Source organism: Mesoplodon densirostris, chromosome 9 (assembly GCF_025265405.1).
Source record: "Mesoplodon densirostris isolate mMesDen1 chromosome 9, mMesDen1 primary haplotype, whole genome shotgun sequence".
NCBI classification, from domain to species: Eukaryota; Metazoa; Chordata; class Mammalia; order Artiodactyla; family Ziphiidae; genus Mesoplodon; species Mesoplodon densirostris.
This window is the reverse complement of record NC_082669.1, coordinates 70,259,726-70,276,847: the sequence shown is the minus strand read 5'-3', so window position 1 is coordinate 70,276,847 and position 17,122 is coordinate 70,259,726. Positions and strand designations below refer to the sequence as shown.

At 44.4% G+C, this 17,122-nt stretch overlaps 1 protein-coding gene across 1 annotated transcript; it reads right to left on the bottom strand.

The window, feature by feature from the left end:
* Positions 1-428: 428 nt before the first annotated feature.
* On the bottom strand, positions 429-1,333 carry LOC132496086 (V-type proton ATPase 16 kDa proteolipid subunit c-like). Its single transcript, XM_060108273.1, has one exon. The coding sequence runs from the start codon at positions 1,246-1,248 to the stop codon at positions 781-783; it is 468 nt and encodes a 155-aa protein (XP_059964256.1). The 5' UTR covers positions 1,249-1,333; the 3' UTR covers positions 429-780.
* Between the last annotated feature and the right edge of the window lie 15,789 nt (positions 1,334-17,122).

Sequence of the window (17,122 nt, the reverse complement as noted above, 5' to 3'; positions counted from 1 at the left end):
CTGCACTCCGCAACGAGAGAAGCCACTGCAATGAGAAGCCCGTGCACCGCAATGAAGAGTAGTCCCTGCTTGCCGCAACTAGAGAAACCCCACATGCAGCAACGAAGACCCAACACAGCCAAAAATAAATAAATTAATTTAAAAAAATTTTTACATATACTTTATACAGTCTGATGTTAAACTTGGAAATGACTAAAGAGTACAAATTCTTAGCCATCTTTTTTTTTTTTTTTTTCCACATCCGAGAACTTTATTGGACACGGTTCGGCGCCAGGGCCCGGTGGGCCCAACACACTGCGCCACGGCCCTGGCAGCCAGGGCTGCAGGAGGTGGTTCCATCCAACGCGTCTCAGGGCAAACGGTAACCGCACAACGCAACAGTCTACCTAAGATTACTATAGAGTTGGGAGACGGAGGGCTGCTCCATAGACGTATGAACAGGTCAAATCTTTATAAATAAACATCCAGTGAAGAGAAAATGACAACTCTAATTCATCCTTATACACAGAGCACTCTAGGGCAGATGGGTGGGGGCGGCCAGAGGCCTGCATCCTCACTGGTCAGGGGCCTGGACCGGGAGTGGTGGGCCCAGATGTCCACGGCACGGGGCGGACAGGGGCAAGGCTGGGGGCAACAGACGATGGGCACTAGGACACTGCGCATTTATAAGACCAACTACTGGCAGGCAGCTGCCCCGTGTGTGTGTGTCAGGCTGTTCGTTCTGGAATGAGGAGGGGGTGGTCTTTACATCATATTCTGTGGCTGGTGGGCCCAGAGGGGCTACTTTGTGGAGAGGATGAGGGCGACGATGAGACCGTAGAGGCCGAGCACCTCGGCGAAGATGAGGATCAGGATCATGCCCACGAATAGCCGGGGCTGCTGGGCAGTGCCCCGCACGCCAGCGTCCCCCACGATGCCGATGGCAAAGCCAGCTGCCAGCCCACTCAGGCCCACGCTCAGGCCAGCGCCCAGTTGAAGGAAACTCCTGTAGAGACTGATGTCATCATTCAGGGAGTTGGCAATGAGGACTGCCACCACCAGGCCATAGATTGCGATGATACCGGCCATGACCACCGGGAGGATGGACTTCATGATCAGCTCCGGCCGCATGACAGACATGGCTGCGATGCCGGTGCCACTCTTGGCTGTGCCATAGGCGGCACCCAGGGCGCTGAAGACCATGGCGGCCGAGGCGCCCATGACCGCGAAAAAGGAAGCGTACTCGGGGCCGCTCTTGGCCTCGGACATGTCTGTGGGTGAGGCGGGGGCGAGGTCGGGCCGGGCGCTGCGAGCACCGAGCTGTACGAAGCGAGCAATGGGGCGGCCAGGAAAGCGATCCCTTAGCCATCTTTTGTTTCAATATAAATATTCAAAAGCCCCTGTCGTAACAAAGCCCCTCAAGAAAAGCTATCTGAGGCCCTCCTTAATTGCCTTGTTTGCTTCCAAACAGTGAAACTCCAGCCAAGATTTTCTGGTTATGGAACCTCTTCCGATCCAGATATCTCACTGGCTGTGGAAACTATTGGGAACTGGAATGAAAATTTCCATCTTATCTGCCCTCTGTTATTTTGCAGGAGAGGGTGTGGCGTTATCAGTTTGCAGTGGGGTGTAGGGGAGGTTTAGCCTTGCAGAGACTGGTGGGCCCTCTCTTCCCCAGATTTGCTGTCAGTTGTTTTGAGGGAAATGGGTAACCGGATCTTAGAATCCCTGGATGTGACGAGATAACATTGACTATAGGCAATTCTATTTACTGATAAAAATAATATATAGTTTTCAAATAGTCCCATAGTGAGTCACTTCTAAATAGTCAGAAATACATTTCCTGCAATTCTTCTTTGAGATTTGAATTAATAGTTTTTCAAAATTTCTCCCTTCACTAAGATAGTCCTATTGAATGCTCATAGAATAAGCACCATGCTCTTAAACTTGCCATAATATAGACTTTGGGGACCCACCAGATATGAATCAAAGTCCAGAGCGTATTCTCTCATAAGAAATGTATTCTACTCCTAGCCTGACTTCCTGAAAGTAGCAAAGAATAGCATACGAGCAAGAGTTAGACAAAACCTATCGGCAAGTTTCCAGAATGCCAGACCACTGGTAAAAAGCAAACATCCCAATGGATGGATGTAGCAGCTGAAGCCTAATTTAAACACCATGAGCTAAAGAAACTGAGGAGTCTTGAAGAAAATGTCAAGAGACTTGGATGCCTTGTCCTGTTCAGCCACTCAGCTCTGTAACTTTGGACAAGTCTTTTTTTTTTTTTTAACATCTTTATTGGAGTATAATTGCTCCACAATGGTGTGTTAGTTTCTGCTTTATAACAAAGTGAATCAGCTATATATATATACATAAATCCCCATATCTCCTCCCTCTTGCGTCTCCCTCCCACCCTCCCTATCCCACCCCTCTAGGTGGTCACAAAGCACCGAGCTGATCTCCCTGTGCTATGCGGCTGCTTCCCACTAGCTAACTATTTTACATTTGGTAGTGTATATATGTCCATGCCACTCTCTCACTTCGTCCCAGCTTACCCTTCCCCCTTCCGTGTCCTCAAGTCCATTCTCTACGTCTGTGTCTTTATTCCTGTCCTGCTCCTAGGTTCTTCAGAACCTTTTTTTTTTTTTAAGATTCCATATATATGGACAAGTTTTTAAAATCATCTGAACCTCAGTTTCCTTATCTGGAAAGTGGGACTAATGACTGCCCCATGTACCTTGCAGAGTGGCTGTGACAGTCAAATCAGATCATCCCCCAGCAAGCATCTTTTAAATTTACAAAGAGACTGATGCTGTGTCGTCAGCAAGCAGTACTTTCTGCTGGTTCTGGAGCTCCACAGAGCAGCTCTCTTCTGCTGCTGCTCTCCCAGACCTTCCTCCCTATTCTGGTTACTTTGCACAAGTAGAAATGGGAGGAAGGGAAGCAACAGGTATTTTAGAAGAACCATAATCTTATCAAGTTTCAATTGTGATTTTCTAAATCTCTCTCCTGCGTCTTCCTCATTAAGTCCCCCAGTTCTCCAATCCTACTTCCTTCCCTGTCTCAGTAACAGAGTTGGTTAATTCTAGTTAACCTAGAGAAGCTATCTTTCCCTTACCCCCTACATCAGAGGCCATCATTGTGTTCCTAAAGGCTCTCTGCAGGGACATTACTGGCTATCTTCTCTAAAGGATGGAGAGGGAGACAGTCCTATTAATTAGTGAAGGAAATCCGAAAAGAATTCTGGTCTCCTCCAGGGGCTAGAGGGGATAGAGACCTGTGTTCCCAGGTGCAGAGGTTCTACCTCCCTGAAAGCCCTCGGTTGTGGTGGGGAGCTGCAGGGCCTCAGGGAGAAATTACAGCCATGGCAAAGCTTTGCCAAGTGACAGGAAAGCCACCAGCCTCCAAGGGCGATGAGGACCTGGCAAATGAACACATCAGCAGTCACCCATGTGGACAGGAGACCAGAGGGCTCCACCTGAATGCTCCGGGTGAACATTCACAGAAACTGGGAGGAAGGGGCTGTTCCAGGAAGGTCTGAGCCTGATTTTCCCACCACCCTGGCAGGATGGCTACAATAGCATATCAAATTTAATTTCAAGTAATAAAAGAAATGTGACATTTCTTATGCCTGATCACGTGGCACAGAATTCACATGCCTGTTGTTCTTTCTGGGACATTCTGGCAGATAACACTGCTTTCTTTGGATGCTCCAGAGTTTGGGGAAAACGGTTCTAAAGATCAGCATAAGCTCTTTCTGAAGTTACCTTCCGCTCCCTCCCCTGGTGAGAATTTACCCAGGGAAATACCAACCCAGCAAGTATTTCCTTCATAACCTGAGACTCAAGGCCTGAGTGGCCTACATCCCCTTCACTAACAAGTGCTTCTCAGCCAATCTTTGGTGGAAAAAAAACGTCTGTTCTTTCTTTCATCCCAAAAGTTACACATAATAGACACATCAAAAAATAAATATGAAACATCATGACTAGCAAGCAGTGTCCATGATTCCCAGGAGAGAATGACTGTTGAACTGCTCTAGCAACTAAGCTCACGACTTTGGGAAATACAGGTGTTATTGTCCTTATTTCACCCTGAGGAAACTGAGGCCCAGAGGTGTTAACTAACTGGTTATAGATCTCAGGCTATTAAGTGGCAGAGCTAGGATTAGAACCCAACTCTTTATTCTATTCTCCTGGGCTACTTAATCCCAATTATCTGGGGTTCTTCAGCAATATGCTTCTCTTTCTCAGCAAGTGTGTGTGTGTGTGTGTGTGTGTGTGTGTGTGTGTGTGTGGTGTGTGTGAAATGAAGGCCTCAGCTGCTGAATGTAGAATAGAGAGCACAGATTTTAAAAATAAAACCATTGCCATATCTGTTTAATTCTGGAAGGAGAAACTCTGAGGTCCAGTAGGCGTGTGTTGAGCTTGGGTTGAAATGTTCCCATTGCTGATTTAATGTGATAATCAGCGGTGGGGGACCTGGTGACAGACTATGATGTGTTGACTGTTGTTTTGCACTTTGATGTTCCTTGGAATTTGTCAAAACTTCACTTCAGCACTCCCAGAAGTGCCATGGAGTCATCTGTCCGGCTCTCTGACTGCAGGAGCAAATGGCAGGGGAGTGGTGGCCACTGGAGGTAAGGTCAGCACCAGGTCAGAAAGTGGCAGACCTTTCCTAGGACAGCCAGCTGCTGCCGCTGCCCCCTTCACACCCAGGGGGCTCCTGTCTCTGGGGGATAAACATCTTTGCTGTCTCTGACTGAAGGGGGCCTGCAGACCCCTCCTGTCTCAGCTCAGTCTCGGGGCTTCTGGAGACAGGGATTCTTTACCACACCCTTAGTCACAGGGGATCGAGCTGCAGGCAAAGAAGGCAGGCATGGAATGCAGGGGGCAGGCTGGATGAGCTCACTGCCTCCGGGATGCTCCGTCTCAGGGCTGCACGGCCAGCAGTACCCAGGGTCAGGAGCCAGTCTCTGCCATGCCTTCAGGCCGCTGTGGTCACGGCAAAGGCAGCGGCAGGCAGGAGGGCATGCTGATGCTCAGGCTCCCGTAGCCAGATGATCTCGCTAGCTGGGTAGCAATGCCTATTTCCCAAGGCTGGTCTGGGCAGCATAAAGATTTTGGAACACTGCTGGCACCCAGCACTGGGGATCTGTAGAGCCTTCTTGGGAGCAGCTGATCTGAAGGGTCACCCTGTCCTAGTGGTGAGGAATGGCCAGGTTTGGTTGCCCCAACTCTCCTGTTGGAGAAGGAGAGAATGGTTTGCCTAGAAAACCCTAGTGGGTTTTTCTGTTGGGTTGCTTCATGTTGGCCTCTTGAGGAGATGGGATCTATTAAATGGGGTCTCACGGGGTCCTGGTTCTGTGATGTTGGGATCATTGCTCTGATCTTCCCACATAGGATGACATCACCCTATTGAGAAGCCAACCTCCAAGAGAATCAAGAAAAAGCCATATAACTCTTCATTTTATTTTTAACTCTCCAAATCTTAGTTTCCAGACCTGTAACATGAGGTTTATAATAATGTCCTGGTATGGGGAGTTCTTTGAGAGCTAAATGTGATTATATGCATTAAAATATTTAAGCACAGTGCCTGGTGCAGAGTAGGAGCTCAATAAATGTTCATTTGTTCCCTTCTTCCTTGCCCCCTTGAATCCCTGGATCCATTGGCATATCCTCTCAATGTCCAAATTAAAATGAACACCATTTTGTAATAACTAAAGCTTAGGAAAGATGATGTGACATTGTCAACCATGACAAAGCCAGGGACTCAACATGAGTGTAGGATTCTGCTCAGTCTCTTGTTGGAAGCCACATTTTAATCCTCCAAGTTGGGGGCAGAAAATCATGCTAAGTGCCTATGGATGGTGTCTAGCTGGTGAGGGTGACAGTTGTTACAACTTGTGGAGGCAAAGAGGCAAAGATAGAAAGTGTGAGGCTTGGGTCACCCAGACATGGGTCTGCAGGGGAGAGGGCCATTAATTTCCTTTCCATTTCAGATTGAAAGGAAAGCTTGCTTGCCAACTGCAGGGACCCAGAAAGGGCCACTTCTCACTGCAAACCAAAAATTTCTGACAGGTGAGTGGCCTGAAGGGTCACTTGGGATCAACTACTGGGAAGCAATTGCAGAAAGGAGTCCCAGACATCGAGACAGTTCTGCTCCCTGTTCTGAGAAGGTGACGTCAGCCATGCAGATAAATTCCAAAGACTCTCTCAACCCTCCAACAATGTTTTACCAGCCTGTAAAAGGTCCCTGAGCTCTTTCCACACTGACAACTTCTGGGCGCTGTCCAGGGCATCCTGGAAAATTACAGCAAGAGGGTATCTTTCCAATTCTTCTTTACCCAGAGCCTGATTTCTTTTAGACTTAGTCTAATTTCTTTCTGTTCTATCAATTAGTGTTAAATGGGAAAGCTTGTTCCAGTACTAAATGTTGAATGCTGTGCAGAATAGACTGGAAAATTCCAATCACCAAACTAGAGGTTCTGATCAGAAAGTATGCCAGAGTTGGATGATGACCAGAGTACTGAAATTTTACAATTTTCCTCTCTGAGTTCTCACTAAGTCATTTTTCAAGGCCTGCTTACAGTACTTGTGTATCCATTCTGAAGATCAAGAAACCTAGGTAAAGACAGACTAGATATAATCTGCTTATGGGCACTCAGCAAAACAGATGCCGAATCAATCAAAGGTATGATGCCTTGCTCCCAGACCTCCTTACCATCATTCTGCAGGAAAACAAAGTGAGATTCAGGAGATCAAACAATGGTGGGCACAGAAGGGCCTAAATAGAGCAGGAGTTTCCTTGATCTAATAAGCTCCCAGTGTCCTTTAGGGGGCTCCACGAGAGAAAAGAGATTTCCATGGGGTGGAGAAAGGGGGGTTGTATGGGAACCAATCAAATCCAAGCAAACATTTGCTACCAGCCGTCATCACTTAATGAAGAAGGCAATCTACTTTTACAAAGAGCTTTTTAAAACTATATAAAATCCGGGCTTCCCTGGTGGCGCAGTGGTTGAGAGTCCACCTGCCGATACAGGGGACATGGGTTCGTGCCCCAGTCCGGGAGGATCCCACGTGCCGCGGAGCGGCTGGGCCCGTGAGCCATGGCCGCTGGGCCTGCGCGTCCGGAGCCTGTGCTCTGCAACGGGAGAGGCCACAACAGTGAGAGGCCCGCGTACCACACAAAAAAAACAAAAACAAAAACACTATATAAAATCCTCCCACTTGTTGCTGACAACAGAACTATAAGTACAGTCTTATTATTGTCATTTTCCAGGCAAGGAAACAGAAGTTTGGAGAAGGTACCAATGTCATGCAGCTAAATAAGCAGTAAAACCAGACCACCCAGCAACCCAGCTTTCCTGAAGCCAAGTCCAGTGCTCTCTGCCCTACACTTCAGAAGTTCATACGCAGAAGAGTTAGCCAGAGCTTGTATCACCGGGCACCAAAGGAAACACTTATCAAAAAGGATATCATGACTGGAACTAGGGGGGTAACTTATTACAGGAATGTTCATTTGTCAGCACCCCAAACTACTGACTCAAGACTCAGATGGCAGAGGGGTTCTAGGGTGGGGATCAGGAAAAGTCCTAAAAGTCTTAGGGTGGGTGTCTTTCTATAGTGGGGGTCTCGTGTTCACTCAGCATAGGCCCTGAAACCTTGGACCCTGGAGCCTTGAGGGGAAGCCCTGAGGTGTCTCAGGCCTCCTGAAATCCTGGGATCTGATCCAAGGATCCAAGAGCGTCAAACCTGGCCCTCACATTCCCCCGGGATCATGAGAGAGACCAGCCCCCTGCTCTCTGTTCTGTTCTGTGTGCATAGGGCTGGGCCTCAGGAGGTTAAGTGGGGACAAGACAACGTCCCCAGGTGTCAACTCCAGCCTAGGCACAGAACAGGGGAGCCCAGTCCACAGCAAAATGGCTTGCCCTGGCCAACACAGTCATAAGCAGAGATAATCACAGTCCAGGCTAAAAAGGCGGAAAACCAGTAGTCAAGGAAAACGTTTGTCATCCAAGGACAATAAAGTTTATATATTCCCAGATGTGGGTCCTCCCACTTAATCAAAGCTGAAGCCCATTCCAGTGAAAAGAGCTTTTCTCCAGCAAAAAGGGAAGGCAGCTTCTTTGGGGCTAAATTTAGACTTCACCCACAGGGGAAGGGCTCCAACTCTTCCGGGCTGCCAACAGAACAAGCAAACGGTTCAGTGTCCCATGTGGCCACAGCCAGCTCCAGAGCTGAGCCAGCACGAGTCTGAAATGCTCCTCGCCAGGGAGTGTGGGCTGTGCTGTCCCCAGGGCTAGGCTCTGTCCCGGGCTCGGCCACAGCTTGGAGGGTGTGTGGATCTGGGCACTCTGCTGGGATGTCAGGGCTCTTCGCTCACTCTGCCGGGGGGCAGCTTCTCAACTCCCACTACTCCAAAGGCCAGGGCTCAGGGCTCCAGAGGTGCTAGAAGGCCCGGATTCTGCCCTCAAACTTATCTTAAAGGTATCTCAGAGATCCAACTTCAAGAGGGCAACGCTTGGCAAAACGACCAAATTAATATACAGAGTGGTAAGGTTCCCAAGAAAGAAGAATAAATTATGCACGGTCGCATAAAGCTTCATGGGAGAGTTGGAGTTTTCGCCTGGGACAGGGACTCTTCCCCCATCTAAAGGCTGCATCTAAAGGCCTCTCCCTAACTCAGTACATTTTCTCAGTAACCCAAAAAAGTCATAGCAGAATACTGAGAGGCACGCCCTGTCTTGAGGAAAAGTTACTGTGGTCCCTATTGAAGTCACACAAGTTCCGTTCACTTCTCTCCTTGTGGCCAAATCACAGGAAAGAGGGAAGAAGCTGGCACTTTCCCAATGGCACCCTAGGCTCAAGATCTGACTCCCCATCCTTAACTCTCAGGAAGTACATGCCAGCTCACCTCACTGTGGTCGCCAACTCACTACTGTCAAATCTAATCGTAACTTATACCAGGCAGGGCTGGGGGGACGTGGAGGGGGAGTAATAACAATAAAAATTGACTTCATCTTTCTCATCCAGCCTTCCTGTAGACATGACCAAGGTTTGCTTAGGGAGTAAAACAAGACGAAAAATTCTGAAACATATTCCATAGACACAGCTCCAGCTCCACCTCTTCAAGAAGCCTCCCATAGGCAGAGCTAATCACCATTTCCACTGTGCTCTCATAGCCATGCACCCTTAGCTCAGTTACAACACTTACTCCTCTGTGGGTCATTAATGGTTTGCACTGGTCTCCCACAGAGACTGGGAAGGGTCCTGATCTTATTTCATTTTGAATCTCTAATTTCTGGCATATAGTAAGCCTTCCACTGGCATTAGATGAGTGAATGAATGAATGATACTCAAAAAGTATAAACCATCTCGTTTAAATATTTTGGTACCTTCCTTAATAAAAGGGGCTGGTATGATACGAAAGTTAATAGATGTCCATAAAAAAGAAGAGTTATCCCAGGATTGCCCAGCCACCTCTTCCACCTGATGATGGGACAAAAACAGTCCTCTCCAGAGAGAACAAGTAAGCATCTACTAATGTTTGATTATCCCCTCTGGTTAACTGGAAAGAACAGGGCTGCCTTGTGTATCTCTTTCTCTCTCTGCCTGTCTGCTTAACTGGAGGTGGCTGCACCAGCTTGTTCTCGTGTAGCTCCCCTGGCAGCAGGTTAAAGCAGAATATCAAAGGCCCCACTGCACTCACTATCTGCAGTGAAGCCCCCCAGCAACTTCCCAGCCTCCCTGTCCCTGCACACTGACCTGACTGCCGATCAACATCATAGGAAGGAGTTCCTAGACCCTATCAGATAGACTCAGGAGATCAGTTTCTTGGTGGAGAACTTTTTCCACCAATCTTGGAATGAAATACATATAGTGGCAGTCCAGCAAACAGAGAATATAGGTGGGAGAATTCCCACCTGAGGAGTGGGAGAATTCTCAGATAACCTATAGCAATTACCCTATCTTATAAAAGCAATGCCAAGGATATAAATATTCAAAACAGAAGCATGCCTGTGTCATCTGTCCTGAGCCACAATCTGCTCTGCATTTTACTCAGCCAACCAGGAAAGAACGGAGAGAATGCAAATCCTATTTTTAAAAAAAAAGATAAATTTCAAGGCAGCCAGACATTTCCAGAAGAAGCTTGGGTTAGAAAGCAATGTACCAAACAAGAATATCTGAAAATTGCTGAACGGAAGGATTACTAGGATAGACACATGTGTTTCTTTTAACAATAAATAAGTATTAATGATCATAAGTTGCCATGATTGTACTTCAACTTGATGTTTAAAACATTGGACTTAGCTGGTGGGAACTGTTGCCCTCTACTGGATGGAATGTCACAAGAACATCATGATTTCATATTTGCAGTTGCCTGGGTGTTTTCATCCACCCAAGAATGCAGACGGTCCTGATGGTGGTGATGATGAGAATGAGGCTGGACAAGGGGGAGGGGAAGGAGAAAAGGAAAGAGAAGGAGGAGATAATAACTGTGACAATGAGGAGAACCCCTTTGATTTATATAGCACTTTAGTGTCTTACAAAGTGCATTCACAAAATTGTCTTACTTGAACTTAACAATTATCCTGTGAAGACGATGTATAATGTTGCAAATGACAAGACTTTGGCAAAGAAGTTAAATCATTTGTTGACAGATTCAGAGCCAGAAAGGGGCAAAGATGAGATTCTGACTCAGGCTTTCTAAATTCAAGCCCTGCAATGGTTTTCCTTTACATATTTGGTGGGCTTTACTTACATTTTCTTAAATCTAGTCTTTGATTTTTAAAAAAGTCTCTTTTATGTATTGCAGACACAATTCATTCACACACTCATTCAAAAACATTTTTTATACACCTTCTCTGTACTTGCCCCTCAAGATATAAACTGGGAGATAGCAGAGAACAAAGCAAGGTCTGGCTCTCCTGGAAGGGGTAGTCAACAAACAAGGGAACAAATCAATAAAGAGCATAATGTCAGAGAGGTAAATGGTTGGAAGGCAGTGAAACAAGGTGAAAATGTACAAAGGCCAAAAGATGGGAATCCAAATAGCAAATGACAAGTTTTGATAATTAGAATTTTTGGAAAGGTAACCTCTTATGGCAGAGGACCACCTTGGTCTTCCCAAGCAAAAGTCTGAAAATCATTGGTAGATATCAGAAGGATGGCCTGGGAATGGTCATTTGCCTAGACATCCCTTTAGGAAACCCCTCAAGAATGCAGGTAGGAAAGAACTCCCCTAGAATTGTGTGTTTTTCAATTAACAAAGATTAAAAGAGCTCATTCATAAAATATCCATAAAACTATTACGCATTTAGCTTATCCAACTAGTTTACACACTTGAGCACTTTGATTTACACTATCCAGAACCTGGAACCAATCCAACGTCCTTCAGCAGGTATGTCCATACCATGGAACACTATTCACCAATAAAAAGGAGCAGATTATTGATATATGCAACAACTTGGCTAGATCTCAAGGGCATTATGCAGAGTGAAAAAAAATCCAGTCTCAAAAGGTTATACATACTGTGTGATTCCATTGATACAACATTTTGAAGTGGTTGCCTGTAGATAGAAAACAGAAGGAGGGTGTGGCTACAAAAGGGAATATAGGTGGCTCCTTTGTGGGACAAAACAGTTCTGGAACTCCCTGTGGTGATGGCTATACAAATCTATACATGTGATAAGATATCACAGAATTATACACAAAGACATACCAAAAATGAGTGCATGTGAAAACTGGTGAAATATGATAAGATCTGTAGTCTAGCTGATGGCTTTGAGCCAATCAATTTCCTTGCTTCATAATGTATTGTTATACAAGAAGGCACCATTGGGGAAACCTGGGTGATGGGTACATGGGACCATTCTGTATTATTATTACAGTTTATTGAGTCTATAATTAATTCAAAATAAAAAAGGTTAAAAGAGAAAAAAGAAGAAGAAGAAAGTGTCCTTGGAACTGCCAAGCTGTCCCACCACTTAATCAGGCTCTTCGGAATTCCCTGGTGGTCTGGTGGTTAGGACTCCACGCTTTCACTGCCGAGGGCCCGGGTTCAATCCCTGGTCAAGGAACTAAGATCCCACAAGCCACGCGGCATGGCCAAAAAAATAAATAAATAAAAACTAAAAAAAAAAAAAAATCAGGCTCTGCTATTACCCTTAAAGAGAGTATCCTGGGGTCCCTGGGCTTTGGAAGGTGGGTAAATAATTGTATGATGCCCAAATAATCTGACAGTGACAAGGATGTCACCTTAGAAGGGAGAAGTCAGGCTCCACAATGAATGCTGAGTTTCCAAATCGAAGAGAATATTCTGCCCGGAAAACTCACTCCATCAACACAAGATTTGTCAGCCCCATACAGTAGAGAAAAGAGAGCAAGGGCAAGGGAAGCACTGCGCTGGAACAGAGCCTTCACCCTTTGATCTATGGCTTCAGTACTGCTCCTCTGTGGTTCCTAGAGCCCAGATCTGGGGTGGTAGCTAGAGCACCTGAGGTGCTGGTAGTCCGGGCTCTGGTGCTGGTGGCTGTGGCCTCTACGGAGCTTGGTGGCTCATGTGGCAGCTGCTCTCAGAGCTGGGCCCACAGCAGAAAGAGCATGGAGACAGAATGGCCTTGGGCAATTGGAGGTCACTTTGGGAAAACCCTTGATGGGGGCTGGCACTGCTACTGGGTCTGCTGGCAGGACATTTTGGTGGGAATTCAGTCAACGCTGAAAGAGATATATTTTTATTTTAAAGGGAAGGATTGTATTAGACGGCTTTTAGGACTATTCCAGCCTTCATATTCTGCACTTCCATGAGTCACCTAGGCTAATCAAGTCACTGTGATTCAGCATTTACTTGTGCTCTTTGCTCTCAGCTTCCTGGCGGTCAAAATGAAATCACCTAATTTTTGTGCCAAGTATTTGACACTCACCATAGATGGCTTGTATTAGTGCCTAAAGTTTTGAGTATCTTGTCTCACAACTAAACTGTAAGTTCCCCCTGAAACCATAACTGACTATTATTTGTAACCCTTGGTGTCTTTCACACAGCAGATATAATTGCGGAATTTAATTAAGCATAACTCAATAACTAAAAAAGTTAAAAGGATTCAGTTGAAATGTTGGTAGATTAAACCAGTTGACTATATAAAAAGTTTCAAGTTTTGCAGGGTAAAAATCACCACAAAACGAAAAGAGTATTGGCAAATTGGGCAACATATTTGCAAAATATGTGGAATAAAGAATAAGCAACTCACAGAACAAAAACCACAAATGGCCAAGAAGTATAGGGAAAGATATTCAGTCTCACTATTCATCAAAGACATGAAAGTTAAAAGTATGAGATGATGGCTTTTTGTTTTTGCTTTGTTTTTATCAGATCAGCAAAAATTTTAATGAATCAGAATATATAACGTTAGTGATGATCTAGAGAAGTGGACATTCTCATACCCTGCTGGTGAAGCCATAAATGATAGAGTGGTAAAGATAGAGTAAAATGTGATGGGAGATAATGAAGGTCTTAAAAATGCATCTGTTAGGGATTTGTCTTAAAAAATAATAATTTGGGGACAAAGAGACATACACAAGAATAGCCATTGCAGAATTGCTTGTAAATTTGAAAACAAACTAATTGTCCATTAGTAGACGAATATATAGATAAATAGTAGTGTTTTTATTCTATAAGCTATCATACTAGTTAAAATTAATGGACTAGAGCTAGATGGTTTCTAAAATACACTGTTGATTCCAAAGACCAGGTTGGAGAAGGAAATATAGTACAATATAATGCCATTTGAGTACATTTGGGTACAATACAAAATACCATTTGGGTAAATTTTTAAAACACAGAAAACAACACTAGTTTTTCAACTACATATTGTCCATAGAAATGTAGCAAAAATATTTTTTAAAAGCCCAGAAAAGATCCTCGTCAACTTCAAACTTGTGTTTAAGGGAGGCGGGTGAGATTGGAAAGGAATACAAATGAGGCTTCAATTGTTTCTATGATTTTTTTTAAGGAGGTAGATTAAATGAGAAAATGCACAGAAGGCACTTAGCATAGTATCTGGCTTAATAAATAGAAATATCAATTATCTTACTTATTAACACATATTGTGGCTGACTAAGTATAAGCATAGTCTAAGCGGAGAACTTAGACTTCATGGGGGAAGATACAGAGTAAAAAGCAAGGCTCAAGTTTGAGCATGCGTATAAAGGGGAGCAGATGCTGAGAGGCCGCCTGTCAGGAATGGTGTATGACATCCATTGTCTCTCCGAGTCCTCATGGCAACATTTGACACGATTTCACAGGGCCCAGTTCACTGACTGGGAAACTGAAGCTGAACCATATTACATAATTTGGATATATCATATCTCTGTCAGTGGAATCCCAGGTTGTGAATCCCTGTTGGCTTGATGCAAGTCCCTTCTTCTGTACATTGGAGCACATGGAATCCAGAAATGAATAAATAAATGAAGTTTCTACACAGATGCTGGAAGTGTTTGCAAAGAAAGCAGGGTGACATGGGCCTGTCCTACACTCTTACCACATCTGGGGATGGGTTTGCCATGGAATTTCCTGCTTACTTATTCTCAGAAGCCATCCCGGGGCTGGGCACTGGGTCATTAACCTACTAAACAAACTTCCCTGCTGACAAATCTGAAGGCTACCAAGATGGGACATGGAGTGGGTAGGAAGTTGACCAGCAGACCCCAGCACCCACAACATAATCAGCGGCATTTCCGGCAAAGTGCTCAGGCCTAGAGGATCGGGGTTTCCCTGGTTTTTGGCCCTTTGCTGAGGCCATAAAAGAGAACAAATAATAAGGAAATAAGGCCCGCCTGGCATAAAAAACAAAGTCAGGGACTTGGGACTTTTTCAGGGACACATGATTTGCGAAAAGTTTTTATTTTTCCTTTTTGTTAAAATTGCCAAGACCTGAAATGTAAGTGTTGGGAAAGCGGAAGATGGTGCTATTGTTATTGCAGATAATACAGTTGCTTAGCCAGAAACTGCAAGAGAAACATGTGAAAGACCACTGGAACAGAGCAGTTAGCAAGGTGGTGATTATAACATGAATAGCTACATACCAACAAAGCTGAGAGGAAAAGTCATCTAACGCCAAAAAGAAATCCCCTTAGGGAAGAGATAACCAGATATTAGGATGAGCCCTTGGAAAAATCACCCTCAGGGCATGAGCAGATGGCCTAGGAGTAGGACCAAGGGAGCCTTCAGCTGCCCAGCGTCCTAGATAAGCAGTCCTAGATAAGCAGGAATTGAGGAGTCTTGGGGCAATGATGCTGGAAAGAGAGAGAAGGATGAAGGGAGTAAGAAGGAGCCTGGTAATTTGGCAAGAGCCTAGAATCTGGGTAGAAATTAACACGGCTAAAAATTTCTCCAGAGTTGGAACAATCTACAAATTTCCAAGAACATGGATAGCCGGACAATGCCCACTCACCCCCACCCCACCCCCCCGCCAAAACTACAAGTCTTAATCCCTGGAACCAGTGAATGTTAGCTTACATGGGGAAAAAAAGGACTTTGCAGATGTGATTAAGGATCTTCAGATTGGGAGATTATCCTGGATTATCTAGATGATCCCTAAATATTACTGCATGTATCTTTATAAGAAGCAGGTGGAGGAAGATCTGACCATAGAAGAGAAGGCCACATGGCTACAGAGGTAGAGACTGGAATGTTGTGGCCACAGCTAAGGAATGCCAGAAGACGACAGAAGAGGAAAGGAGAAAGCTAGAGCCTCCCTCTGATACCTTGATTTCAGTCCAGAGATACCAATTTTGGATCTCTGGCCTCCAGAACTGTGAAAGAATAAATTTCTGTTGTTTTGAGGCACCAAATTTGTGGTAACTTTTTACAGCGGTGATAGGAAACTAACACAATAACTGACCTTCAATTTTGAGAAATTTGCTTTGCTGTTCTGGTAAATAACCCCCATTACACTGTTAAATGGCCATTTCAGCTTTGCTTATAAAAGTAAAAAATTGGAAAGAGCCTAGAATGTCCATAAATAGAAGTTTAGTTAAACAAATTTTGATAGTTTGTTGAGTGGAGCACTATGAAACTATTAAAAATGAAATGGCAGAAGTATACTCACTGACATGGCACTGTGTTCTTAATATCCTTACCATTAGTTTAAAAAAAACCCAGTTATATACTAATCTTTTTAGATTTAAATTTTGATACATTTGGAATTTATCCTGATATTCAGCATGAGGTACAGATATATATTTATCTCTTTACTTGGCTACAATTTTATGATTTGTTCCAACACAATTTATGGAGTAGTACAGGCTTCCTCCACTGATTTCCCACATATTAAATTTCCATATACTGAGGTTTATTTTTGTACTACTTAGTCTGTTGCATTGCTCTGTCTGCTTATTCATAATCAGTACCACATTGTTGCTATTACTGAGTAGTTATAATAATATAATTTAATATCTTATAGGACAATCTCCTCCATTGCTCTGTTTTTTTCCAGAATTTTTCTGCTCTTCTTTCTTGATTTAGAATTACCTGAACTTTTAAAAAGTCCCATGGGTTATTTTTTGTTGTGATCATGTTAAATTTGTAATTAGTGAAAACTGATATCTTTATGGTATTATCTCCCTATTCAAAAATTGATAAGTCTCCCATTTGTTCAAGTGTATGTGTGTGTATGTGTGTGCGTGCACACGTATGGTACATGCTTTTTATTTTTTTTTATTTATTTATTTTTTTTCTTTTTGCGGTATGCGGGCCTCTCACTGTTGTGGCCTCCCCCGTTGCGGAGCACAGGCTCCGGATGCGCAGGCCCAGCGGCCATGGCTCACGGGCCCAGCCGCCCCGCGGCATATGGGATCCTCCCAGACCGGGGCACGAACCCGTATCCCCTGCATCGGCAGGCGGACTTTCAACCACTGCGCCACCAGGGAGGCCCTGGTACATGCTTTTTAGAAGTGATTTTAAAGTTTTCTTCATAGAGTTTTTGTTATCCTTATGAAGTTTATTTCTAAGTATTTTATCTCTTTTGTTACTGTTAAACATGGAATATTTTTCTGTTATACTTTCTAACTAATTATTGTTTTATATGAAAGCTATTTATTTCTCTATGTTAACTTTGTGCCCTGATATATTACTGAATTTTCTCATT

Coding starts and splice junctions, on each gene's coding strand:
- LOC132496086 (XM_060108273.1), bottom strand. CDS start 1,248: ATGTCCGAGGCCAAGAGCGGCCCCGAGTACGCTTCCTTTTTCGCGGTC.